Here is a 21546-nt window from a genome sequence, read left to right on the forward strand (position 1 = left end):
TCTACATGAAAACAATTCTAGCCAATCAGATCGATTGCCAGACAATTGACAACTACACTGTAGAACTAGTATATGACAGACAGCCTTGCCTCGACGAAATGTCGTCGCAACTGCCGCCGTTGCGGCTGGTGAGGCCAGATCTGAAGGACGTTAATCTTGAAAGGAGCCACGCAGTGGCGTCCAACGAATGCAGTTCTGTGGGTAGCGAAGTCAATTTAATCGATGACCGCACCCCGTCGAAGGCCGACATCACGCACACGCCTACGACCAACGTGACCATGGTGGCAACGGGCTCGAGCGAGTCTCCACTCCTGACATACAAGACGCGAACCAACGTCGTGTTTGCATGTTTGCAACCTATGGTTATTGTTGGGTACTTCATACTCTTCCACGGGATCGCCGCCATCCACCCAAAGAAAAATCACCTGACCATCCTTGATACCAAGCACGTGGTCATTGGCGCGGTTGCATACAGCAGCTGCGAGTGTTCCAAGTGGATGTTCGAGTGGCTTGCGCAAACGGTCCGCGGCGGCACCCTCAAGGACGGGGCCATGTACCCATGGGGCACCGTTGGGGCCGTCGTGTGCACGTGTTTGGACGACGTTGTGCGCATGTTGTTTGTGTGGGTGGGCTGCTCGTCGTTCACGTTTGGCAGTGCGTTTTCCTTCGGATTGGGCTGGGGATGTGTGGAATTGACTTGCCACGTCGTGTCCTTCGTCAGCGTGTATCTCCATCGCAGTTGGTCGTTCCATGACGCCACGCGGCTCCAGCGCATGCTCACAAGGGAGGGCATCCGTCACTACTCGGTCGTGGTGCTGGTCCACCACTTCTTCTCCGTCGCGTGCGGGGTGGGCGCGGCGCTGGTGGCGTTCCAAAGCCATCTCCATTCAAACGTGATTGTCTTGATCGTGGTGTTGTTGCGGGTGATTGGGTTTGTCGCCCAGAGCGAAAGTCTGCGGCGGCGGGGCTCAGTGTGGACCAGTTCGCTCGTGCTGTTCTTTCTTCAAGCGGCCGTTTTGGTGCTGGGGATGTCGCTGTGGCAGTGGGGGCGGCGCCACCACATGAACCACTCGTCGACGATGTCTCGTCATGGCCACCACAAAGGCCATCACCCCTCGACCCCATCGTTCGTGTAATTTACTGCCAGGCGTCGCGGTGCTGGTTAATGCAATCAATCGATTTGACAATACAGGAATAATCCCACTGTGACGAATGTACAGCAGCAACGAGGTTTCCAGTCGGTTCAAAGTCGAACACACCACCAGAGAATGCACTGATGTGGAGGATTGGGAGTCTGTTGAATAGAGTCGACAGAGCAACCAGACCCAACTAGGTAGACCCAATGACGTGGCAGTCTGAAATAGTACGATGTTGCTTGTGTGTTAACGTCAGTTACGCCCTGTCTACGCCGAGAGGTTCATCACACGTCGAAGGGTTCGACTTGAGGGATGCTGCCGTGCACCATGCGCAAGACCATGCGTCGTCGGTAAAACTTCATGTCACGCTGGGAAAACGTCAACGGCTACAACAGTTCCAATAATTAATATATATATATCTCAACGATCGCGTATATATATATATATATCGTACGCGGTCGAGGCTGAGGTAGTCGGCAAACATGCACGTGAAGACTCCACAGTCGAACGAATTGTCTTGCTGGGGGGTGTCGTCTGTGGTGCCGACCAGCTCCCACCCCGTCGCATCGAACGGCGTGTTCTTCTTGTGCTGGGACTCGTCGTGGAGGTACTTGAGCAGCACGTCGAGGCACTGCGACCCCGTGCCCGCCATCGAGTCAAAGTACTGAATGCGCTTCTCTTGCATGAAGATCACCGCGAGGCACCAGTGTACCTGATGAATCCATCACCCCAAACGATGTCACAGACGATATAAATTTGGGGTGCTTACGTTGCGAATGTTGACGGGCACAAAGATCTTGTCCATGGCAAAGATGTCAATCTAAAATGCAGTACGCAATCAGGAATAGTAAAGGGGGGGGTGTTGGGGGACGTACCTTGCGCGTCCATCGCCGCACGTTGACGTAGTTGTACCCGCCTTCGCTGACTTTGGCAAAGAAGAACGAGTTGAAATAGTGCGATTTGAGATGTCGATCGTGTGCACTTGCATCGCGTTCCGTGAGCATTTGAAACCAAAAGTTCACAATCTGACAACGCATGAGCGGATAACGTCATATGATCAAAGGGCACTGTCGAACCTCGTCGTTGAGCCACGTGGCCGGCAAGAGGCACTGTAGGAGCGTTCGGGACACGTCCACATTGAACTTTTGACACAGCACTTCGTGCATGGGACCTCCGTGCAGCGCGTCCTCGACCACTTGGTCGTCGTCGTGGGGCAGTTCCTTTCCCGCGTCCGACTCTTCCAGCAGCTCGTCGATGATGTCCCCGAGCTCTTCTCGCACCACATCCTCTACCAACAACTACACGAGCCATCATCGCTCGGATGAGCATTCCACAACCAATGGCATGTACCTCCCACTGCCGATTCGCGACCCAAGCGTCGTGCTGGCGCTCGATGTCGCCGCTCTCTCGCGTCACGCGGTATGTTTGCAGCTGCGTTTCAATGGCGTGGATTTGGCTGGCCTTTTCGTGCCATTTCGAGTGGTACGACTCGAGGTCGGGGTCGATGTGCCGATAGTGCGCGCGACCTCCGACGGACTTGTCACCTTGCTTGACACTACCCGCCTTTCCGCTCGCATTGCTGCGTTTCGTCCACGGCGCCTTCTTGCGCTGCGACAGGTGGTTCATGGTCTGCGCCAACTGCGTCGCCAAATCGGCATTGCAGCTCTTCACCGTTTGGACACCAAACGGATCGTTCGGCGTTTCTGCGTGCTTGTTGGTCCTTATCCGTGAGCGTTCAGACTTGTACTCGGACGGCAACGCGCTGTGCAGTTGATTCCAAAACTCGCGACGGGACATGACGGGCGGCTGCGTCGCCACCCACAAGGGTTTGTCCGACACGAGCCGAAGACGCTTCATTGCTACTTCGCTGCTCGCCACGGCTTGCTGGATGCGTCGATCCAATCGCCACTGATCCACTTCCTGCTGCGAGATCTACGGAAGCAACCGTCAACGCCATCGCTCGTCGCTCCATCCGTCCTCACCTGCATCGCCGTGCGTCCTTCAAATTGCTGGTTTCCGGATGAGAATTATCCGGATGTTTTATATTACCATATATTAATACAAACGCATCCGGATAATTCTATAGATTGCGACTCCTGTAATAACTGATAATTTTCTTGTAATAACTGATATTTTCTTGTGAACATGTTGAATATACTTCAAATTTGTATGAAGCAATGGGTTAACAAAACGAGTGTCGGCTGGTTGTGAAATATCACCTGTGGCAATACATATACACTATACGGTACGGAAGCCTCCAACCATCGGCATCGCGCCCATGGCAGCAAGGCCATGACTATGTACCGGTAATACATGTATACCCTCATTGAGGCTACAAGCATGGCCACAAGGGATGGAGGATCATGCTGGATTTCAACGGATTTCAAGTGCGTTTAGGCTGTCTCCAGGTTGACGATCTGCTAATAAGCAATCCCGAGATCTTGCCCGTGTGGCAGTATGTGGGGAAAGGTCGGTTCTAACTGGACGTCGGCGAAGGTGTTCGTCCATTGTGTAATTGGTCCAGAGGCATTGTACGCCTATACGTGGTGCGTGTTGGTGTGGGCGAAGCCAGTGCATCGACACCAGAGCGCATCCACCTACCACCTTCTTACAGTACACAGACCACACCATACAAACGTCAAGTGAACGCCCTTTGGCCGTTCGGGTATCCGGATTGTTCCGGTTGCGCGAAACGCCTAGGGGGGTTCACAGTTCAAATTCACCACAGTCAGCATGACGACAGTTCCCGACGACATTGCGCATGGCAGCAAGGCTGTCACGGAAGGGCTCAAGAAGATGTACATCTCCAAGATCAAACCCCTGGAGAAGAAGTTTGCATTTGAAGAGTTCCACTCGCCGCTGCTGAGCGAAGCGGACTTTGACGCCAAGCCCACGATCCTCATGATCGGCCAGTACAGTGTCGGGAAGACGTCGTTCATTGAGTACTTGCTGGGTGAAAAGTTCCCTGGGTCCCGTGTGGGTCCGGAACCGACCACGGACCGTTTCTGCGCCGTCATGTACGGCGACGAAGAGCGCATCGTGCCTGGGAATGCGCTGGCCGTGTCGCCGGACCTTCCCTACGGCGGGTTGAGCATGTTTGGCACGTCGTTCCTCAACAAGTTCGAAGCGTCGCAATTGCCATGCAAGCAACTGGAGCACATGACGGTCATCGACACGCCGGGTATCTTGTCCGGCGAGAAGCAGCGCATCAGCCGCGGGTACGACTTTGTCCAAGTGGCCAAGTGGTTTGCCGAGCGCGCCGACATGGTGCTGTTGCTGTTTGACGCCCACAAACTGGACATTTCCGACGAATTCCAGCGCGTGATTGAAGTGCTCAAGGGCCACGACGATAAGATCCGATGCGTGCTCAACAAGTCGGACCAGATCGACCAGCAAAAGCTCATGCGAGTGTACGTGTGTACATGTATATATATATATGCATATCACGAGGCCGGGAAGCCTATGTGAGGACGACAAGGGCTATATCCATGCGCAGGGGTTTTGAATTCTCCCAGAGAATCCTGAAACAAACCATCGCTTCCTCGGCGGTGACCGACACGGCGGCGTTCACTGGGTCAGGTACCGCGACCGTGTCGTACTTGGCACAGTCGTGTACCCCTACGTCCCCTGAAACGGCCGGCTGTTGGGCGTCGCTCCGAACATACTTCCCATATATATCTGCATGATAACTTGCATATTCTAGAAGAGATACAACAATGTTCAATATGTATAAATATATGTTTTATAAATATATGTTTCCTGTGCTTGAATATAGTTTTCCTATGTATAAATATATTTTTTAGATACGGCGCTCTGATGTGGTCCATGGGGAAGGTCATGAAAACGCCCGAAGTCATGCGCGTGTTCATTGGGTCGTTTTGGGACCAGGTACGATGTTGTTATAACTCGTTGGACGTGTTATAACTCGTGGGGTGTTATTATAACTCGATGTAGCCGTTGATGTACACCGAGAACGCGGCGCTGTTTGAGAAGGAACGCAACGACCTCATGAGCGAACTGCGCAACTTGCCGTCCAACTCTGCCGTCCGCAAGGTATGAACATGCCAACATGACTGACGTGAAGGATGACGATTGTGTGTGCAGGTGAACGAGCTGGTCAAGCGGACCCGTCTGGCCAAAGTCCACGCGTACTTGATCGGGTATCTCAAGGAGCAGATGCCCATGATGCTGGGCAAGGAGAAGAAGCAGGCGGAGCTCATCGCGGCGCTGCCGTCCGTGTTTCGTGAAGTGCAAAAGAAGTACAACCTCCCGCCGGGCGACTTTCCCAACTTGGTATTGTCCTTTTACCCAAAATTTGGTCTTTTGTGCTCTATCGATCGATTGTTTGTACTGAAATTTGTATGTAAACATCGTGCAGTGTCTTTCACACTAAATAAAGTCACACACTAATTCGATGTTGCATTGGTCGAATGTGAGTGGATAATTTGATTGGCTACTTGATTCGTGATCTGGGTTTTGATTGGTCGTAAATCGATTGTCTGTCGATTTGGTTCGTCTGCTCATTCGATTGAGCAACCCCACTGCAATTTCGAATATCTTGACAATATACAGATATTGACCGAGAGTTGATCGATTTGATATATAATACACTTACTTTATTGATTGATACAGGAGGAATTCCAAAAGAAGCTCGAAGATCGCAAGTTTGACCTGTTCAACAAGCTCAGCCTCAAGATGATCCAGGACGTGGACGAGTTGATGGCGCGTGACATTCCGAAATTGGTAAGTCCAATCATCCAATCGTGACGACAACTAATATGCGATGACGTTTTATGCGATAACGTTTGATGACGGAATCGGGTGTTGTAGATGATGTCGCTGCCCAAGAAGAACGGGTCCCGCGTCGACTCGAAGGAAGCGATTAACCCGTTTTTGTCCAAGACGATGGTACCGAGATTGAACCAACATTCACTCACCATACATACATTCATCTTGTTGTGACCAGGACTGGGCGGTGCACCCGTTCAAAGAAGAGTACGACACCATTTTCCGGACGCTGACCGTCAACTCGATGGGCGAAGCGAGCGGCATGGCGTGCATGACGCCGCTGCTGGCCACGGGATGCAACCAGGACCAGCTCAAGGTGATCTGGGACCTCGCGGACGTGGACAAGGACGGGTTCCTGGACTCGGAGGAGTTTGCCGTCGCCATGTACCTGTGCCACCAAGTGCGCGACGGCCACGACCTGCCCGCCACTCTCGAAGAGCACTTGATTCCCCCCAGCTTCAAACGTTAGCGTCACCACCACATCATCACGAGCTAGCTTTCGCTCTTCATCGTCCATATACGATTTTGTATTGGAAATATAAAGTCAAGTCCGTTGAACGATATGAAACCCAGTTGCGTATTTGTGTACACTTGACTTTGTTGGAGCATGAACTACAGCATCATGAGGTTGGCGGGGAGGGTGTAGACATCATCACCACATGCGCCGTCGCTCCGTGGTTGGTCTTGTGTCCGGTCGCCGTCGCAAATGCCGCCTGCGCCGACTCTTTCAGTTCGTCGTATGTGAGTGCGCGCTCGTCCTCGTCGCTCCCCCCGCCACCACGCACGACGACGTTGTGGGGGCGGTGGGTTGTGGGGGTGCCCGCTCGCGCGGACGTCCGACCTACCGCGCCATATGTCCTTGACGTAGCCAGGGCCATCGACGACCCTGTCAAGTCGTGGCACGACGGGGGCTCCAGCGCCTGCTTAAACTTTTTGGCGTTGGCGTACGGCGACGTTTCGGCAAGGACGTGGGGGCCGTGGGTCGCGCCGCCGCTGCCGTCGTTGTTGTGGAGCAGCAACGAGATGATGCACGTTTCGACGACCTGGAGGTACTCGAGCATGTTGGCGTCCGTGATGTCGTTGAGCGACACGCCGTGAACCGCCGCGCCGCCCTGGCCCTTCTCGGAGGACTTTTGATTGAGCATGGTGAAGAGCGAGTGGACCGTCGCCTTGACACGCGCGAGGCGGACGCCGGTCTCGTCGAATTCGGCATCGAGGCGCTTGTTGGCGTCTTCCACCGCCGCGAGCTTGGCCGAGAGCGCGCGGAACGTGGCTTTGTCCAGCACGTTCGTGCCGATGCCTTCCTGGAGCTTGTACGCTTCCAGCTCCGCCGTCGTCTTTTCAATCTCCACGCGCAAGTCGTCGGTTTCTTTGTGCAGGCCCTCGACGTGTTTGAATTTCTTAAAGTTGTCTTCGTCTTTGCGTTGGATCTACACTCGACAACCAAGTGGGGGGTTGGAAGGGGGGTTAGAGGCTAGCGGGGGGGGGGTAGGGGGTACCTCTTGCGCGAGTTTGTCGGCGTCGGGGATGCCCGTCTCGGCGTAGATAGTATCAAACATTTGCTGGTATCGCAGCGCTTCAGCGTTGCTGGCCGTGCTCAGCGCTTTGTCGTACGCGATCTTCCAAGACGACAGCGCCGACGAGCGATGGATGGTACTTTCCTGGTCCGACGACAACTGCCCGCTCACGACTTCTGTTTCTGGCGCCAACTCGATGGCCCGAGCCTGGTCGGTGGCTTCCCGCTTGGACGTGGCAATCAGCATCTACATCACCATGCTCTTGTTGGCTTCAATGTATCTCCAGATGCAACGTACGTACCCGCAGTTCCTTAAAGTCGCGCTCGTACGTGACCTGCTCCGACTCGACGAGAAGCTGCAAGTCTTGGACTTCCTTGTCCATGTGCTCTTTGGCCGCAATGCCCTTGGCCAGCTCCGCCGTCGCCACTTCCTACCGTTCATTCATGCCCCAATCATGCCAACTGACTGACTACTCTATGGGCATGGGCCTACCAAACGATGTCGATATTCGTAAGTTTCCCGCTCGAGCTTTTTGTAAATCCCATCAAACACGATACGATCCCGACGGACTTTGTCGATTTGCTGGCGCAGGTGCTTGTTGATCGACTCGACTTCGTTCTTCTTGACCAGCGAAATCTCGAGTCGATTCTACATATAGAGAGAGTTTTATAACCTGTTCAAACATCGTGATGCTGGGATATGATGGAACGCACTTCCAATGCGCGAACGCGGCGGGTGGCGGCGGCCGCGCTCTCCAACTTGTCGTTGCGGACATTTTCTTCGCGAAGGTGCTGCAGTTCGCGATGGCGCGCGGCCACGCTCTCCTCGAGCTTCTTGATCGCGCGCTTCTCCTGCTCGATCTTGTGCGAGTACGACGTCGACTGTTTCTGGAGGCGCTTGAGCTTGGCTTGCTTTTCCGCCCCAAGCATCGCCTTGGCCTCGCGCCATTCGATGCTCAGTTCCTGCTTGAGGATCTGGTTGCTCTCGTGGATCTTGCGGATCACGTCGCGCTGCTCCTGCACCGTGTACCGCTTCTTCTCGGTCTCACCGTCCTCCACGTCCGAGTCGGACCCGCGGGCGACGTCCGCGTGGAGCCGCAGCGGCAGGCCGCCGTCTTCGAGCACGTCGTTGTCCACCAGGTCGTTGTCCACCTCGTCGTCTTCCACCCCCACGCTGTTGGCCAGCAACGACAGCACTTCGACCGACGCCGTCAAAGGAATCATTCGATCCATGATGTCCCGAAGCTACGAACTCGTTCGAGTTGGCGCCGTTTTGGCGGTGCAATGTGAAACCGTCAGAGTCCGTCGTCGTTCGTTGATTGGTGGATTTGATTCCATTGGTCGTCGGTTCGTTCTGCATACAAACTCCGGCATACTTCAGCAACGTTGGACGACAACAACGGCCCTTCCCACGTTTATAGCACTACAGTACCAGTACAGTGGACTAGTACATCACACGAGAACGTGCCACGTCATATATTGAATTAAAGTATGGCAGTATAGGTCAACTAAGTTAACAAGACATGGCTTGCAGCGCCGCGACGAGGTCTGGGGCCGTGAGGCGCGTGGACGGGTCCTTGTCCAGGAGTTGCGCGACGATGGCCGTGAGTTGTGGCGGCCAATTCGAGGGCAGATCGACGGCGGCGTGGACGACGTTGTGCAGCACCATCTCCTCCGAGAGGGATCCGCGCGGGTCGAACGGATGGCGGCCGGTGAGCATGATGTAGAGCAGACATCCGACGGACCACATGTCCATGCTTGGCCTCACGTGGTCGACTTTCGGACCTTGAAGCATCTCGGGCGACCAGTACGTCTTGGTGCCCGAGAGCGGCGCCGACGACAGCGTCAACGCGCGCTTGAGGGGCATGCGGCTGCTTTCTCTTGGATGGGGGATCGTCGCCGACCCAAAGTCGATGATCTTGACGGCGATACTACTACTAATCGTGGATTGGTCTCGGGTGACCATGATGTTGTCGGGTTTGAGGTCGCAATGAACCATGCCGTATGCGTGCAAAAACGCAAGCGCGGAGGCCACCTGAGTCAACACGTCCACGGCCTCCTAATGCAGCAGACGGATAAGCTCGTGGAAGCAAGGATATATAATGCACGCACCCGCGACGTCAACTGTTTGTGCTCGGCGACGAAGTCAAACAACGTAACGCCGCGGACGCACTCGAGCACCATGTAATGGAACCCGTCGTGGGTAAAGTAGTTCGTGAGTTGGATGATGTTGGGATGGCCCCCTGCATGTTCCACGCACATGAGCGCGTTCTTCTCTCGCTCCGCTTCGTCGTACCCGTCTGCGACAACCTTGACGGCCGCCGTTGAGTGGTCCGACTTGTTGACGCATTGCATCACCATGCCAAACGCTCCTTGGCCGAGTGACCGTGCGTTCACGAGATCGTATTCGTCGTCGAAGTACTTCGGTTTCGACAGAAGGGCGTCGCTGTGAGACACAAATGTATCTGACAAAGAAGCCGCTATCGCCACGACAGACACAAAGCCGCCCGCGACGAGGAGTGAAGCACCTGCATCTGTCCTTGCACTTCGTTCTTGTCCTGCATGTTTGATGGTCTCTAGAAGCGGCCGTGACGTCGACCGCTTCCGCACAAGTCCTGTGACGGCCTTGAGAGGCAAGCGCGCCGTCAACGACATGGATCGGGCGAAATGGGAAATGGAGGCATGTGACAAGCACAATACTAATTCAGCCAAATGCTGGGCTAAAATTAAATCTTCAACCGTGTGACTTCGGAAATGTATAGGGGTGGCGCAAGCGAATAATATTATTTGGTCCGTCGTAGAAGCCGGGGCTAGGCGACATCTCAACCTGGCGACGTCTGATTGGCCATTGAGATTACCGCACTGCACTGAAATAAGGCAATTCCTCCAGCCGCAATCTTCAGCTGCGCCACTTCAAGCACGACCACGATGGCCTTCCTGCGTCCTTTCTACTAGAAGCAGGAACCCACGGTGGGTGCATCGGATGAGTTTGTGGCAAAGCGTGCGCGTGTTATTGTCAAGTCGATTCGAAATTGCTAAATCAGCAGAATCACCAAATCGACAGACAATCGATTGACCAATCAAAACCCACAACCCTCATCAAGTAGCCAATCAAAACCACCCTTCGATCAAATCAATTTCGAATTAGTGTGTGAATGAAATTAGTGTGACACTGGACCATTATTTAATACAAAAGTCAGTATAAAGAATCGATCGATAGATTTGGCGAACCAGCACAAAAGTCAACCAAATTTTGGGTAAAAGGACAATAGTACTAACAGTAACTTGCTAACAGCGTATCGATCGATGTGTAGCTAGCTGTGCTACGACGACTGGATGAGTTTTCGATCCAGTTCGGTGGTAGGCGCCAAGTGGTGGGGGTTTGTTGTCCTGTTGAGTACAGTAGCACCTCCAACATTCCTGCATTCACGAATGAATGAATGTAGCGATGGGCAGCCTCGACGATGTGCCCTGTGGCTCTGTGAACACGAGGACTATATGTATATATACATTTGCAGTACTCAGAGAGATATCTTCATCGCAAAAGATGGCGTCCTGGTACCAGGAGCGCGTCTCTGCATACTTAACACGAACTCACAGCGAATAATAATCAATACAAATACCAAGGTTCGTAGAACTGGCCTGGATATTCGTTGACTTTTCGGACATTGCACTTCTCCCATCAGCTGGGGTTACTATTCCGATTAATTTCATAATATCCAATCAGCGTCGAATATATAAATCGTACTTTTAGAAGAACGTTCCAGTGTACTTCAAGGACTCAAGAACTACTCGCAATGAATCATGTACAATACTCCGAGTAGTCGAACATGCCAGCCATCCACTACAGTTCTGCTCATGGAAGCCGAGAACTCCCATCTGACGTATATCAAGCGGGATCACGCCAGTCGTCGTCGTTCCCGTTGTTCAACATGTGTCGTAACTGTACTACTTTGAAGTATTCGTTTACAAAAAGAAATCGTCTTCGCCGCCTGCGCCTGCGACAGCGTCGTCCATGTCTGCGACGACGTTGACACGTTCTGTGTTTGACTTCCGTCGCTTTTCCTTTCGCTTGGGTTTGCCATCTTTGCCCACCTTTCGCTTCTTCTCGACTTTCTTGGTGTCCTACGTGGGCATATGAGGATGCTTGCATCTACACCGATAGGTACGTACGTCCACGGGTGCGTCGTCGTCGTTGAAGCAATATTGGTCAAATGCAGTGTGGTCCGCGTCCTTCTTGAACGCCTTGAGCGCCGCCTTCTTCAACGTCGTCTGTCTACTCGTCCACGTCAGGCATCATCCATTGCGCTATTCGGCTACGTACCTTGCCAAATCTTCATTCGAGTGGGGTTTCTTGGCTTCGGGAAACAAGTTGATGTACCGCTCGCCCTTGGGGTAGTAGTACACATACTACAAGCATGGTCGTTAGAAAGTACGCGTGCATGGACGATGGAATCTCCATACCATCATGTCTTCCTTCGCTTGCTGGAATTCCTTCTCGATCTCGGAAGTGTTGTCGGCTTCGTTCGAGGCGACCGCATCCAGTTGGCGCTTGAGCTTCTTGAGCGATCGCATCAAACGTCGTCGGTCAAAGAAGCGCACTTTCTTGTACTTGAGTGTGATTTCGCGGCTCTTGTCCTCTTCCTGCTTGCCTTCAGTCTGACGCTGCAATTCCTTGAGCTCTTCTTCCTTCGCGAGACGCATGTCTTCTGGCAACGTCTAGCACATCCCATCAGCTTCGAATGAAAATTCGATGGAACTTACATCCTTTTTGAGGAAGCGCTCGAGGTTGCGGATCTTGTTCTTGAGCGACGGTGTCTTCTTCTTTGGCTTCACGTCAGTCTTCTTCATGCGAAGGATTGTTCCTGCCGTAGGTCGTCCCATGATGCGTCGAGGTTTCGGAACTGCTTCTTGCGCCGCTTTCCACGATAGTTGGTTGGTGGAAACTTGAGCCGGATAATTTTCAATCTTTATCCGAATGATATTAAAGGGCACAAGTTGTAGGGACGAAGACCATGAAAGGTACGCAGACAACCAAAGCAACGTCATGGCCGCTCGTAGCGCAAACCTACTTTGCGCCCCAGCCCGACCGTGTCCTTCGCGGCACATGAAAATGCATAGTGTCCTCCGCGGAAGTGCGATAATGACATCTTGTCCCCGCGGACATGCTCTTCTTCTTGCTCGTACAAAACTCAACCGGTGCGCTTGGGTTGATACCGTAGCTCGAAAGGTCGCAACCACAGGATGCACTCGAATAGTACGGGAAGCTCGGCAACGTAATGCACGTCTTGATATACAGTATCGGAAAGCGTTTTTAGCTAGATGCAACTTGAAAGCTGTATCGAAGGCAACGGCCATCCAAGGAGTGTAGTGTACGTGATGCAGCTGCGAAACCATCACTGACATCGAGTGCACTCGGTCCATGCGGAGGACTTCTTTCAATCCATCGATCACATCATGCTTGCAAACTAATTCAGAGTTATACAAGGCTATACCTATCGCTTTTTGAACCCATACTTCTTCCTTTCATAGAAGAGATCTGTTTTGGAGCTTCCGACGTTCACAATCTTGGGGCAGCCATCGCGATCTTTCTCCAGTTGTGTACATTCTCGACAATAGTATGCGTCTGAAATCCCAGGACCGCCGCAGATCACACACCGGCCTTGGAACGTGCCGTAGTTGCATTCGTCGCACACGCGGACCAACGTCTGTGGCTTCACGTACGAGTCGCAGATCACGCATTTCCCATCATCCTTCTCACATAGACGTCCGATGGCAATGCCTGGTTGCTTGCGGCACATGATCAAATCGGGGTGATGCTTCGCCATGGTTCGAGTTCGTTCTTTCTGTGGATGGAAGGTTGGTCACACTAAATCAGGCCACCGTCGATATTTTGGGATGGAATTAGTGTATTCAAGGTATTTCCATTGAAAATTCCGCCAATCGAAGCCCTCATTCAACCCCCGTCGAACCAATGAGCACACGCAAGTTTAAATTTTGAAAGCTTGGTCTGAATGGCGTCGTCGGATTGGCTCGTGGAAGATTCGGCGGGCATTTGAACCAATCAGATGCGACTACGAACCAAGGCAACCCTCCAAAACTGCCGCCGCCCCACCCAGAATAAACGACTGGTACTATACCATACTTTCGCGCAGTTGAAATTTTACTTTACCCGAGTCTATACTATAGATAATCCAAGGGTAAGTCCTGCCCTATATGTGGATGTTGAGGACACTTGAACGCGCGGAAATGTGCTCCAACGTCATGCATGTATCGGATTGTGACCTTGTCGTCTAGATGGACTCTCCTGCATCTGGAAGCGAAAACGTGTGGGGCGACATCCGCGCCGAAATCCCGACCGTGACCAAGAAGAAGCGCCGCCTGCAGAAGAAGGCTCCTGGTGCGCCCAAGCGCGGCAAGTCGCCGTACATTCTGTTCTCCATGGACAAACGCGAAGAAATCAAGTCCACGATGGCCCCCAATGCCAAAGTGACCGACGTCATGCGCGCCATTGCTGATGCCTGGAGCAAGATGTCTGAGGACGAGAAAGCGCCGTGGAAAACGGCGGCCGAGTCGGACAAGCAGCGCTACGAAGAAGAGATGGCCACATACGACGGCCCGCTGCGAGTCCCGAACAAGCGTGCGAAGAAGCACCCGAACGCCCCCAAGCGCGCGTCGTCGGCGTTTCTGTTTTACAGCCAAGTCATGCGTCCCCGAATCAAGTCCGAACACCAGGAGATGAAGAACACGGAGATCTCGAAGCAGTTGGGTGAAGCATGGGGCAAGGCCACGAAGGCCCAAAAGGCGCCTTTTGTGGAGAAGGAATTGGTCGATCGCGCGCGTTACAAGCGCGAAATGGAGGAATGGAACAATGCCAAGCCCGAGCGAGACTACCAAGAAGCCCACCAGCAACAGTACAACGCCCAATACGGCTTTGACCAACTCGGCACGTACGACGAAGCGTACGCCACCACCGACGTGTAAACGCACCCCAAGCGAACTTCGTGCGCGTCCTAGTAGTGTCTATATAGTAGCTAGCTTTCACTTGTAATTCATAGTGTGATTTTGCTTATACATGGTCGTCGTGCTGTGGTTAACGCTTGATCATAAAGCGAGGTACACGCACACAGGTGTAGAGATCATTCTCCCGTTAGGTATACATAGCTGAGGGACTAGACTTGAACCTCATCACCTTCGCGTCCGAGCTAACCATGCGGTTCATGTATGGGGAGCAAAGTAGGGCTGACCATTATGAAGCATCGTCGCTGCCGCTTTGTCCTACGATGCATGAAGCCATCGCATGATTGACCGGTACAGCCTTTCCACAACAGTCGAATCGAGTTTGATTCGTAATGCATTATCCGGATGAAAGTTTCGGATCTATTTTGGTTATTTCATCGTCAACGACGACGACGCTGGCTATCCGATTTGATCAAGGGGACAACATGGAAGCACTCGTGGGCCAAGTTCACCTTCCTGCGGTACGTATGCTGTCGAAGAACGTCGCGAAAGGTGTGACGTGCTTGTGTAGGAGATCCAAAGCATGACGGAGAGAGACTTTCTTGCCAAAACCAATGTCGAACTCGCGTTTGTAAGGCCCGCGTCCCCAACTGCGATGCACTCTCGGTCTAACATCTTCACCAGGGACTGACGCGCGACGAAGCCATTGCACGACGACTGCTGCATGGCGTCAACAGAGTGACTCCTCCCGTCAATTGCCCGTCATGGGTGTGCTGCCTGCTTCCGTGCATCATGCGCACGGAAGGCATGCGACTGTACACAAACCACTCGCCCAAAGAAGTCAACGTCATGCGAAGTGGGAAGAAGCTATGCATGGACGCTGCGAGCTTAGTCTTTGGCGACGTCGTCATCTTCAAAGGTACTCCCTCGTCCGTACGACGTGATTGACACATGGTCTAGCGGGGGACACGGTGGCCGCGGACTGCCGCCTCCTGGAATGCTCGGAAGATTTTACGGTGGATTTAAGCGCACTGGCGAACGAAAAGCTCCCCCGGGTGTGCTCCGTGGAGTGCACGGACAAGGAGAACGGCGTGCTCAGTCGGAACATGGTGTTCATGGCGTCGGCGGTGGTCAAGGGCGACGCGATTGGGGTCGTGGTGGCTACGGGGGACAACACCGTGTGGGGCCAGCTCATCTCCAACCATAAGTGGCCCCACGTCACAGACGTCTCGAACGCAGAAAGCGAACGTTTCATTGGCAATAAAGCGTAGGCACCACGCGCTTAATAAACGTCCAAAACACACATACACGCCAGTCCAATATCACTTTTTGTTCGTTAGATTGAGATCGTTGAACTCGGGACAGCATCATGTGGCCTTATCGGCGTCCACCGGCGACGGGGGTAGCGGCCCCGGCGGCGGCAGGGGCGGCGTCCCCCCCGCTGCTAACCAGAAACACGAGCACAGGCACGATGATGTACCACTACAAACAACCCATTTTGGCATGAGAGATTTCAACATACTAGTACGTTTCCGTACATATTTGCGGAAGAAACTCTGGGATTCCTCGGCAGGAGGCGCGTTTTCGTCGCGGACGGGTTGCACACCGGGGGGAATCGCGACTTTAGCGGCGGTAGAAGCGGCAATGATTCGCGGAACTCTAATGGACAACGCATGAGGAATGTTCCGAGTGTGGGCAGATGAAGGGGGTCGGGATGAACGTACTCGGGGCCGTCGATCGGCACGGCGACCGAGCCGGTGCTGGAGAAGCTCGCGTCTTTGATCACGCGCTAGGAACGTGCTAAGTTGTCGATGACATGATGAAGATGCGATTACCTTGCCAACACTGGCGCACTCGGCGGGGGAAATGGACGGCGTGCGGAATTCGATGCTGATGAGGTGGCCGACGTCGTTCACATGGAAAGAGAAGTCTTCACGGAATCGGTTTTTCACCAAAAAGCACTGCAACATGACGTGAATACTACGACGTCTTCGTGATGGAGGGGCACGTACCACAGGCACACTGGCCATGACGTACGCGGACTTGGGGTTCCCAGGCTGGGATCGAGCTCGGACCGTGTAGAAACCATTCTGTGACGACAATTTCTATACAGCACCATGAGTGGACGAGTCGACGACGGTATATTGTACTTGGAAAGCGGCGCGCTGGGCATCGTTCAGAACGACCTTGTTGGGGAAGGTGACCGTGGGCCTGGCGCGCTCAAAGTCGATGGCCACTTCACCACGGGAAGAGAAGCCACCCACAGCGCCATCGATGGAAATGGAGTGTTCCAAGTCCAAAGAGTACCCGCGCTTGGTGTGGACAAGGGACTGCGTGTTCAGGTCGCCGTCATCAAAGCCAATGCTATTCCCAAGCGTCAGTGTCAACTCGACCATGTAGATGGATCAACCTGGTCTCGCTCTCGCGGGGATCAGATTGCGCGAGTTGAGCCACAAGTGCCATGCAGACACACAGTACGAGCTTGAGCATATGCGTCGTCATGCTGCTGCCGTCGTCGCCGCCGATAGTAAAGCAACCACCCCTGGTTCAAAATAACCCGATTAAGTACGCTCCATATGTAAAGTGCGGTTGAGGTAAGTTCGCTTTCTGTATTCGCACTTATCAGACCTAATATTGACACCATGTATGGTTTTTGTGCACAAGGTTTGCTCCATTGAACGAACACTCCCGAAATCCCAAGTGGCCATGCCAGACATCACCGCTACCGCCGCCGCGCCGATCCTTGGCAAGTCGGGGAAGCGAATCTGCTGCTCCTGCCCAGATACTAAGTCCGTGCGTGACTTGTGCGTCCTGAACAACGGCGAAGAGAACTGCGCCGACGTTATTGAAGCCCACAAACAATGCTTGCGCGCCGAAGGCTTCAAGGTCAAATAAGCCATCGATAATCTCCGTCGTGGTGCATATGACTAACCTTACAACGTATATTATCTGAACCACGTGCCTACGCGAGTCTTGTCCACAGTTCGTCGAAATTCCTCGTTCATCCACTTCCAACCGACATGCGTTGCCCTACAAGCGGGCGCTAGGTCCAAACGTAAACTCGCCGCCATCGAGGACAACCACATCTCGTTCCACCACGCGCGTCTGAAAGTGCACCATCGGCGCACCCTCCACTCGCCACACGCTTGTTTCAAGCGTTTCCCCGGGAATGCACGGTTTGGTCATGCGTACACTCATCTTGCGAAACGCAGTTGGATCGTTGTCGCAACAGAGATGCAAGAGGGCGCGCGCGGCGACGCCCATGCTGCACAAGCCATGCAGGATGGGTTCCTGGAACCCGAGGGCCTGTGCCATGTCGGGGTCGCAGTGCAGCGGGTTGTAATCTCTACGCGAAGGCACATCAAAATACCCGGCAATCTTTGACGAGCGAAAGCAGAACTTACCCCGAAAGACGGTAGAAAAACGCTTGGGAAGGCCACGTGGGTAGAGCTAAGGACGCGTCAGGCTTGCGATGGGGCATGGAAGGTTTCTTGGAAGCTTTCGGGCCGACGCCGGTGAAGCGCGACTCGAGACCTCGGAGAAACGAGCTCATGACGATCGTACAAAGGGGAACGCGAGTGCTCTCGTCGACGAGCTTGTACTCGGTTTCGAGCAGCGCCGAAGTCGCGCCCTTTGGATGGAAAGAGACCACGCGGCGGTGGCACGTCACGGCCGCGCCCGTGGACGGTAGCGGCCGGTGGATTTCGATGCTTTGTTCAGCATGCAGAGTGCCGGCAGGGTTGAACGACGGAATGCCATCAGGAAACCACGACAGGTTTGGTGGTGGGTACGCCACCGTGTCCTGCGACGTGCCTTTGAAGAGAAGCACCACCGGGTAGAGCGGGAAGGCGGCGAACTGGTCGCGCAGTTCCGTCGTGAACTTGGCGTCGACGTATTTGTCCCGCTCTCCATGTGGGTAGTGACCACATCCGATCCCAAGCGCATATATCAACAGGTCGCGCTGCGTGTAGGACGCACCGAACTCGCCGCTGGTCGTCAGCACGTGCGATAGGTCAGCAGCCATGCTTGTGAACCGCAAGGTGTTGTTGTAATCAACTCATCCGGAAAAAAAGTACCAATTCCGGATAACGCATGTCACTTTTTCCAACGCCAACAACTTTTCGACGCGCCAACACCAGCTTTGAACGATGGACGACGATATACTAAGCCGCCATGAAGCCCAGCTGAACCACTATGCTGTGCCGGTTCATCTTCGGGAGGAGGCGATGCGTAAGGTTATAGAGAAGGAATTCTCTGCGCCGTGGACTATGCAGGATAATGCTGTGGTGGTGGCGACGGAGGCGCTTGTCCCCGAAGCCGACGTGTGGGTCCTTGACCACGTGTGGCTCTTTCAAACGGCGAAGGACGCCGCCGAGCAGCTCAAAGCGAATGACTCGTTGCGCGAGGACATGGCGGCCATCGCAGGTCACTTCGCCCAACAACCTTCCTCGGCCGCGGACGACGTGGACGCGTTGGTTGGTTGGATCGTGGTGCATCTGGTCCATTGTGCGTACAGCATCAAGTTCGGGCACACTGCATCGGATCTGTACCATTACGTGCTGGCAAATCTAGGCTCCATGTACGTCTTTGTTTCCTCCTCCAATCAATGATGAGTGGTAGGCTGACATGCGCCAAGGCTACTGCCGACATCAACATCCACGTTGTCCCTCTCTTCTGTACGTTTGTTGGTGGTCCTGCAGTAGTTTTCCTAACCCGACCTCCTTGACGCAGACATGGACGAAGGCCGACTGGTGTCGCTCATGTGGGCCGTCCAGCCGATCGCGGAAGGCGCGGCGTTGGTACGGGCGCACGCAACCAAGATCTCCCTCATTCAACTCGGCAAACAAACGTACTGGGAAAGCCGGTACGAAGACGAAGACGAGTTCGACTGGTACTGCGGCTACGACCACGTCAAGGACGTCCTGAGGCGCCACGTGAGGCCGTCGCAGGCGGTGCTGCTGGCGGGCACGGGCGCCAGCACCTTGCCCATCGACATGGCCCAAGACGGGTACAGTAGTCTCCCTTCACAAAGCCATGCAGTTTCGTTCTGAACATGTGGGATGAATAGGTTCACGAATGTGGTGGCAATGGACTACGCGGCCAACGTCGTCGACAAGCTCCGCACCAAATATGCGTCAACGCACGTGCAGTTTGTGCAGGCCGACATGACCGCCATGACTGGCTTTGAAGACGGTTCGTTCGACTGCATTCTGGACAAGGGATGTCTGGACACGATGCTTCTCGCCCCGGAAACCCAGGTACACCAGGCCAACGTGTGGAAGACTCTGACGAGCGACAACGCGGACGAGTTCCCCGACGCCGCCGCGGCCATGCGCGAGTTCATGCGGCTGTTGTCAAGCGGTGGCATCCTGCTGCTCATCACGTACGGCAGCCCTAGCAACCGTATGGGGCTGCTGGACTGGCACACGAACGACACACCAGGGTTCCTGTGGGAGATCCTTGAATGCCTCGAGCTCAGCCCCGACCAAACAAGCAGGGGCCTCGCCCAGCCCTTCTTTGTGTACGTGCTGCAAAAGCAAGCTCAAACCCCGTTAGAGCGTCAAGATTGAAAAACATGAGGTCGCCCGTCTGGTAATAACCTAAAATATGCCAATATTCTGGCCCAAAACGATATATTTTTCAATAAATCTGATAATCAGTTTGTCAAGAGGTTTAACCCAAATCAAAAGTAGTACTTCCAAGTGGGATTTACTCCTAACGAGGTCCACAACGCCATGTTACAACATGGACCTTTTTCGTACCACCGTTTTGACAATGGAATTTTTGGTTTATCCCATTTGGCCAGAATGTGGTAATATTCTTACATTATTCTTGAAATGTTATTACCAGACGCCTATTAAAGCATGTGATAAATGACTTACGACACGTGCACTGTAAAGTCGACGTTGGGCGGGATGCGCGCAAATTGGTCGTACTCGTGTCCGAGCTGCTTGAGCAGATGCCGCCACAGGTTGGGCGTGGGGGGGTGAATCGCAAACGAGAGGGGCGCCGTGACCATGATCCACGATCCCATGTCCAGTTCCTTCTCGAGCATGTGCGGAGTCCACCCGGCATATCCGTTGAAGAACACCACCTACGCACGACTCAATGGTCAAGGCGATATTCCATAGCTCTACGAACGTACTTCTTTCGAGTGCGGCAGCTTGGCAAAGTCCAAGAGGTTGCCGCCGACGAAAAGCGGACTCGAATCATCTGGGCACGCCGCGTCGACGGCGATGCCGCCAATGTTGGGCTGGGAATGCAAAAACTACATAGAAGGCGAGACCTAGGACAGTTCCGTGAAGTGGGTATGCACACCTGCACGGACCCGCCGCCGACGGGCCCTCCGTAGAGTACGGGATGTGACCCGAACAGCGGCTGGACTTGCGCGTCCAGTCGGTAGTTGGGCCACAGCGTGTGCTTCTTGTCTGAATGTATGTTCACCACAAAGCCCGTGGTGCCGGTTTCACCGTGGCTCGTGATCAGCACCACCGATTGCTCGAATGGCCGAAACAGCATGGGATGGGCGATCAAGAACACCCCGCTGCGAATCTGCCTACGTTGAGAGGTATAGGCATGTGGGCACGGGAGTGTGTCGTACGTGGTGATTGCGACGGAGGAAGACGACGGGGATGTAGCACGTGGGGATGTGCTCAAGAGGTCGTAAGTTCGTGTGGGAGGGAAAGGGGGCTCGTTGAGAAGACCGTATTGCCGGGAAACATGCAACTTCTCGCTTGTGAATCGCATGGCCATGAACGCAGCCCCGAGGTCTCCTGCCGACGACGGCGACCGAAAGGCATTGCGAACTACGTCTGCAGCCGATGCATATGGCAAGTAGTACTACCATGCGTGTTAGCATTCATGCGACTGGCAAGTCTGGGAGTCCTACCATCTTCTGACGCAGCAACGCCGATACTGCATCTTGACACCGAGCGTTGGACGACACTTCCGTTGGAGAAATCAGCGCTTTGACGGCAGCGTGCTTGTCCATAAGCTTCGCATGTCGAAGCAGCTCCCGGTACACCGTTCGAGCGACCCGCGGCGACGACATCAAATCCGCCGCTCACACTTTTGTCTGTGGCACATCTATATCCGGAAATCCGTATAATAATCTGATTTGACTAAAATCAAGTTAAAAATCAGCCA

General features: G+C 53.9%; 14 protein-coding genes across 17 annotated transcripts; 5 read left to right on the forward strand and 9 right to left on the reverse strand.

The window, feature by feature from the left end:
* Positions 1-64: 64 nt before the first annotated feature.
* Positions 65-1221, reverse strand: H257_01426 (hypothetical protein). The gene has a single exon (XM_009824620.1). The coding sequence runs from the start codon at positions 885-887 to the stop codon at positions 216-218; it is 672 nt and encodes a 223-aa protein (XP_009822922.1). The 5' UTR covers positions 888-1221; the 3' UTR covers positions 65-215.
* Positions 1222-1348: 127 nt separating this feature from the next.
* Positions 1349-3203, reverse strand: H257_01427 (hypothetical protein). Of its 4 annotated transcripts, XM_009824621.1 has the most exons (7): positions 3119-3203; positions 2487-3068; positions 2213-2434; positions 2012-2161; positions 1906-1956; positions 1591-1848; positions 1349-1522 (listed from the first exon to the last, which is right to left on the reverse strand). In XM_009824621.1, exons 1-7 carry the CDS (start codon positions 3122-3124, stop codon positions 1421-1423), a joined length of 1371 nt encoding a protein of 456 aa, XP_009822923.1. In that variant the 5' UTR covers positions 3125-3203; the 3' UTR covers positions 1349-1420. The 4 variants fall into 4 exon arrangements, with proteins under 4 accessions (XP_009822923.1, XP_009822926.1, XP_009822924.1 ...); XM_009824624.1 differs by having other exon boundaries at positions 1591-1956; XM_009824622.1 differs by having other exon boundaries at positions 2487-3203.
* Positions 3204-3852: 649 nt separating this feature from the next.
* H257_01428 (hypothetical protein) lies at positions 3853-6496 on the forward strand. The gene is made up of 7 exons (XM_009824625.1): positions 3853-4546; positions 4940-5024; positions 5091-5189; positions 5241-5429; positions 5769-5879; positions 5967-6044; positions 6103-6496. Exons 1-7 carry the CDS (start codon positions 3870-3872, stop codon positions 6391-6393), a joined length of 1530 nt encoding a protein of 509 aa, XP_009822927.1. The 5' UTR covers positions 3853-3869; the 3' UTR covers positions 6394-6496.
* H257_01429 (hypothetical protein) lies at positions 6473-8733 on the reverse strand. The gene is made up of 5 exons (XM_009824626.1): positions 8155-8733; positions 7934-8089; positions 7743-7871; positions 7424-7687; positions 6473-7354 (listed from the first exon to the last, which is right to left on the reverse strand). Exons 1-5 carry the CDS (start codon positions 8671-8673, stop codon positions 6545-6547), a joined length of 1878 nt encoding a protein of 625 aa, XP_009822928.1. The 5' UTR covers positions 8674-8733; the 3' UTR covers positions 6473-6544.
* Positions 8734-8824: 91 nt separating this feature from the next.
* H257_01430 (serine/threonine protein kinase) lies at positions 8825-10113 on the reverse strand. The gene is made up of 2 exons (XM_009824627.1): positions 9553-10113; positions 8825-9499 (listed from the first exon to the last, which is right to left on the reverse strand). Exons 1-2 carry the CDS (start codon positions 10093-10095, stop codon positions 8954-8956), a joined length of 1089 nt encoding a protein of 362 aa, XP_009822929.1. The 5' UTR covers positions 10096-10113; the 3' UTR covers positions 8825-8953.
* Positions 10114-11246: 1133 nt separating this feature from the next.
* On the reverse strand, positions 11247-12391 carry H257_01431 (hypothetical protein). Its single transcript, XM_009824628.1, has 5 exons — positions 12205-12391; positions 11905-12159; positions 11765-11850; positions 11614-11716; positions 11247-11565 (listed from the first exon to the last, which is right to left on the reverse strand). Exons 1-5 carry the CDS (start codon positions 12322-12324, stop codon positions 11407-11409), a joined length of 723 nt encoding a protein of 240 aa, XP_009822930.1. The 5' UTR covers positions 12325-12391; the 3' UTR covers positions 11247-11406.
* Positions 12392-12890: 499 nt separating this feature from the next.
* Positions 12891-13303, reverse strand: H257_01432 (PHD finger-like domain-containing protein 5A). The gene has a single exon (XM_009824629.1). The coding sequence runs from the start codon at positions 13266-13268 to the stop codon at positions 12936-12938; it is 333 nt and encodes a 110-aa protein (XP_009822931.1). The 5' UTR covers positions 13269-13303; the 3' UTR covers positions 12891-12935.
* Positions 13304-13590: 287 nt separating this feature from the next.
* Positions 13591-14519, forward strand: H257_01433 (hypothetical protein). The gene is made up of 2 exons (XM_009824630.1): positions 13591-13640; positions 13738-14519. Exon 2 carries the CDS (start codon positions 13738-13740, stop codon positions 14422-14424), a length of 687 nt encoding a protein of 228 aa, XP_009822932.1. The 5' UTR covers positions 13591-13640; the 3' UTR covers positions 14425-14519.
* A 314-nt stretch (positions 14520-14833) lies between these two features.
* H257_01434 (hypothetical protein) lies at positions 14834-15722 on the forward strand. Its single transcript, XM_009824631.1, has 4 exons — positions 14834-14921; positions 14972-15031; positions 15085-15319; positions 15361-15722. The coding sequence occupies exons 1-4, from the start codon at positions 14886-14888 to the stop codon at positions 15669-15671; spliced, it is 642 nt and encodes a 213-aa protein (XP_009822933.1). The 5' UTR covers positions 14834-14885; the 3' UTR covers positions 15672-15722.
* On the reverse strand, positions 15710-16943 carry H257_01435 (hypothetical protein). The gene is made up of 7 exons (XM_009824632.1): positions 16811-16943; positions 16551-16764; positions 16413-16505; positions 16236-16361; positions 16125-16189; positions 15939-16059; positions 15710-15882 (listed from the first exon to the last, which is right to left on the reverse strand). Exons 1-7 carry the CDS (start codon positions 16900-16902, stop codon positions 15778-15780), a joined length of 816 nt encoding a protein of 271 aa, XP_009822934.1. The 5' UTR covers positions 16903-16943; the 3' UTR covers positions 15710-15777.
* A 163-nt stretch (positions 16944-17106) lies between these two features.
* H257_01436 (hypothetical protein) lies at positions 17107-17295 on the forward strand (the record flags this gene model as incomplete). Its single annotated transcript, XM_009824633.1, has 1 exon — positions 17107-17295. The coding sequence occupies one exon, from the start codon at positions 17107-17109 to the stop codon at positions 17293-17295; it is 189 nt and encodes a 62-aa protein (XP_009822935.1).
* Positions 17296-17318: 23 nt separating this feature from the next.
* Positions 17319-18998, reverse strand: H257_01437 (hypothetical protein). Its single transcript, XM_009824634.1, has 2 exons — positions 17805-18998; positions 17319-17746 (listed from the first exon to the last, which is right to left on the reverse strand). Exons 1-2 carry the CDS (start codon positions 18422-18424, stop codon positions 17431-17433), a joined length of 936 nt encoding a protein of 311 aa, XP_009822936.1. The 5' UTR covers positions 18425-18998; the 3' UTR covers positions 17319-17430.
* On the forward strand, positions 18549-19970 carry H257_01438 (hypothetical protein; the record flags this gene model as incomplete). Its single annotated transcript, XM_009824635.1, has 4 exons — positions 18549-18979; positions 19021-19076; positions 19132-19408; positions 19469-19970. The coding sequence occupies 4 exons, from the start codon at positions 18549-18551 to the stop codon at positions 19968-19970; spliced, it is 1266 nt and encodes a 421-aa protein (XP_009822937.1).
* Positions 19971-20197: 227 nt separating this feature from the next.
* On the reverse strand, positions 20198-21495 carry H257_01439 (hypothetical protein). Its single transcript, XM_009824636.1, has 5 exons — positions 21290-21495; positions 21002-21240; positions 20719-20956; positions 20546-20668; positions 20198-20494 (listed from the first exon to the last, which is right to left on the reverse strand). The coding sequence occupies exons 1-5, from the start codon at positions 21449-21451 to the stop codon at positions 20279-20281; spliced, it is 978 nt and encodes a 325-aa protein (XP_009822938.1). The 5' UTR covers positions 21452-21495; the 3' UTR covers positions 20198-20278.
* Positions 21496-21546: the final 51 nt, after the last annotated feature.

This window comes from Aphanomyces astaci, assembly GCF_000520075.1.
Source record: "Aphanomyces astaci strain APO3 unplaced genomic scaffold supercont1.2, whole genome shotgun sequence".
NCBI lineage: Eukaryota > Oomycota > Saprolegniomycetes > Saprolegniales > Verrucalvaceae > Aphanomyces > Aphanomyces astaci.

Coding starts and splice junctions, on each gene's coding strand:
- H257_01426 (XM_009824620.1), bottom strand. CDS start 887: ATGGAGATGGCTTTGGAACGCCACCAGCGCCGCGCCCACCCCGCACGC.
- H257_01427 (XM_009824621.1), bottom strand. Junction 2,435..2,486: donor TCGCGAATCGGCAGTGGGAG/GTACATGCCATT, acceptor TGGCTCGTGTAG/TTGTTGGTAGAGGATGTGGT. Junction 2,162..2,212: donor CCACGTGGCTCAACGACGAG/GTTCGACAGTGC, acceptor ATGCGTTGTCAG/ATTGTGAACTTTTGGTTTCA.
- H257_01428 (XM_009824625.1), top strand. CDS start 3,870: ATGACGACAGTTCCCGACGACATTGCGCATGGCAGCAAGGCTGTCACG. Junction 5,190..5,240: donor CCAACTCTGCCGTCCGCAAG/GTATGAACATGC, acceptor TTGTGTGTGCAG/GTGAACGAGCTGGTCAAGCG. Junction 5,430..5,768: donor CGGGCGACTTTCCCAACTTG/GTATTGTCCTTT, acceptor TGATTGATACAG/GAGGAATTCCAAAAGAAGCT.
- H257_01429 (XM_009824626.1), bottom strand. CDS start 8,673: ATGGATCGAATGATTCCTTTGACGGCGTCGGTCGAAGTGCTGTCGTTG. Junction 8,090..8,154: donor GCCGCGTTCGCGCATTGGAA/GTGCGTTCCATC, acceptor CTCTATATGTAG/AATCGACTCGAGATTTCGCT. Junction 7,688..7,742: donor GCGACTTTAAGGAACTGCGG/GTACGTACGTTG, acceptor ATGGTGATGTAG/ATGCTGATTGCCACGTCCAA.
- H257_01430 (XM_009824627.1), bottom strand. CDS start 10,095: ATGTCGTTGACGGCGCGCTTGCCTCTCAAGGCCGTCACAGGACTTGTG. Junction 9,500..9,552: donor ACAAACAGTTGACGTCGCGG/GTGCGTGCATTA, acceptor CTGCTGCATTAG/GAGGCCGTGGACGTGTTGAC.
- H257_01431 (XM_009824628.1), bottom strand. CDS start 12,324: ATGGGACGACCTACGGCAGGAACAATCCTTCGCATGAAGAAGACTGAC. Junction 12,160..12,204: donor AGCGCTTCCTCAAAAAGGAT/GTAAGTTCCATC, acceptor GGGATGTGCTAG/ACGTTGCCAGAAGACATGCG. Junction 11,717..11,764: donor TCGAATGAAGATTTGGCAAG/GTACGTAGCCGA, acceptor GTGGACGAGTAG/ACAGACGACGTTGAAGAAGG.
- H257_01432 (XM_009824629.1), bottom strand. CDS start 13,268: ATGGCGAAGCATCACCCCGATTTGATCATGTGCCGCAAGCAACCAGGC.
- H257_01433 (XM_009824630.1), top strand. CDS start 13,738: ATGGACTCTCCTGCATCTGGAAGCGAAAACGTGTGGGGCGACATCCGC.
- H257_01434 (XM_009824631.1), top strand. CDS start 14,886: ATGGAAGCACTCGTGGGCCAAGTTCACCTTCCTGCG. Junction 15,032..15,084: donor CCAATGTCGAACTCGCGTTT/GTAAGGCCCGCG, acceptor CATCTTCACCAG/GGACTGACGCGCGACGAAGC. Junction 15,320..15,360: donor CGACGTCGTCATCTTCAAAG/GTACTCCCTCGT, acceptor CACATGGTCTAG/CGGGGGACACGGTGGCCGCG.
- H257_01435 (XM_009824632.1), bottom strand. CDS start 16,902: ATGACGACGCATATGCTCAAGCTCGTACTGTGTGTCTGCATGGCACTT. Junction 16,190..16,235: donor AGTGCGCCAGTGTTGGCAAG/GTAATCGCATCT, acceptor GCACGTTCCTAG/CGCGTGATCAAAGACGCGAG. Junction 16,060..16,124: donor GTGCCGATCGACGGCCCCGA/GTACGTTCATCC, acceptor GTTGTCCATTAG/AGTTCCGCGAATCATTGCCG.
- H257_01437 (XM_009824634.1), bottom strand. CDS start 18,424: ATGGCTGCTGACCTATCGCACGTGCTGACGACCAGCGGCGAGTTCGGT. Junction 17,747..17,804: donor TTTTTCTACCGTCTTTCGGG/GTAAGTTCTGCT, acceptor GCCTTCGCGTAG/AGATTACAACCCGCTGCACT.
- H257_01439 (XM_009824636.1), bottom strand. CDS start 21,451: ATGTCGTCGCCGCGGGTCGCTCGAACGGTGTACCGGGAGCTGCTTCGA. Junction 20,957..21,001: donor TCCTCCGTCGCAATCACCAC/GTACGACACACT, acceptor CTCTCAACGTAG/GCAGATTCGCAGCGGGGTGT. Junction 20,495..20,545: donor AGCTGCCGCACTCGAAAGAA/GTACGTTCGTAG, acceptor AGTCGTGCGTAG/GTGGTGTTCTTCAACGGATA.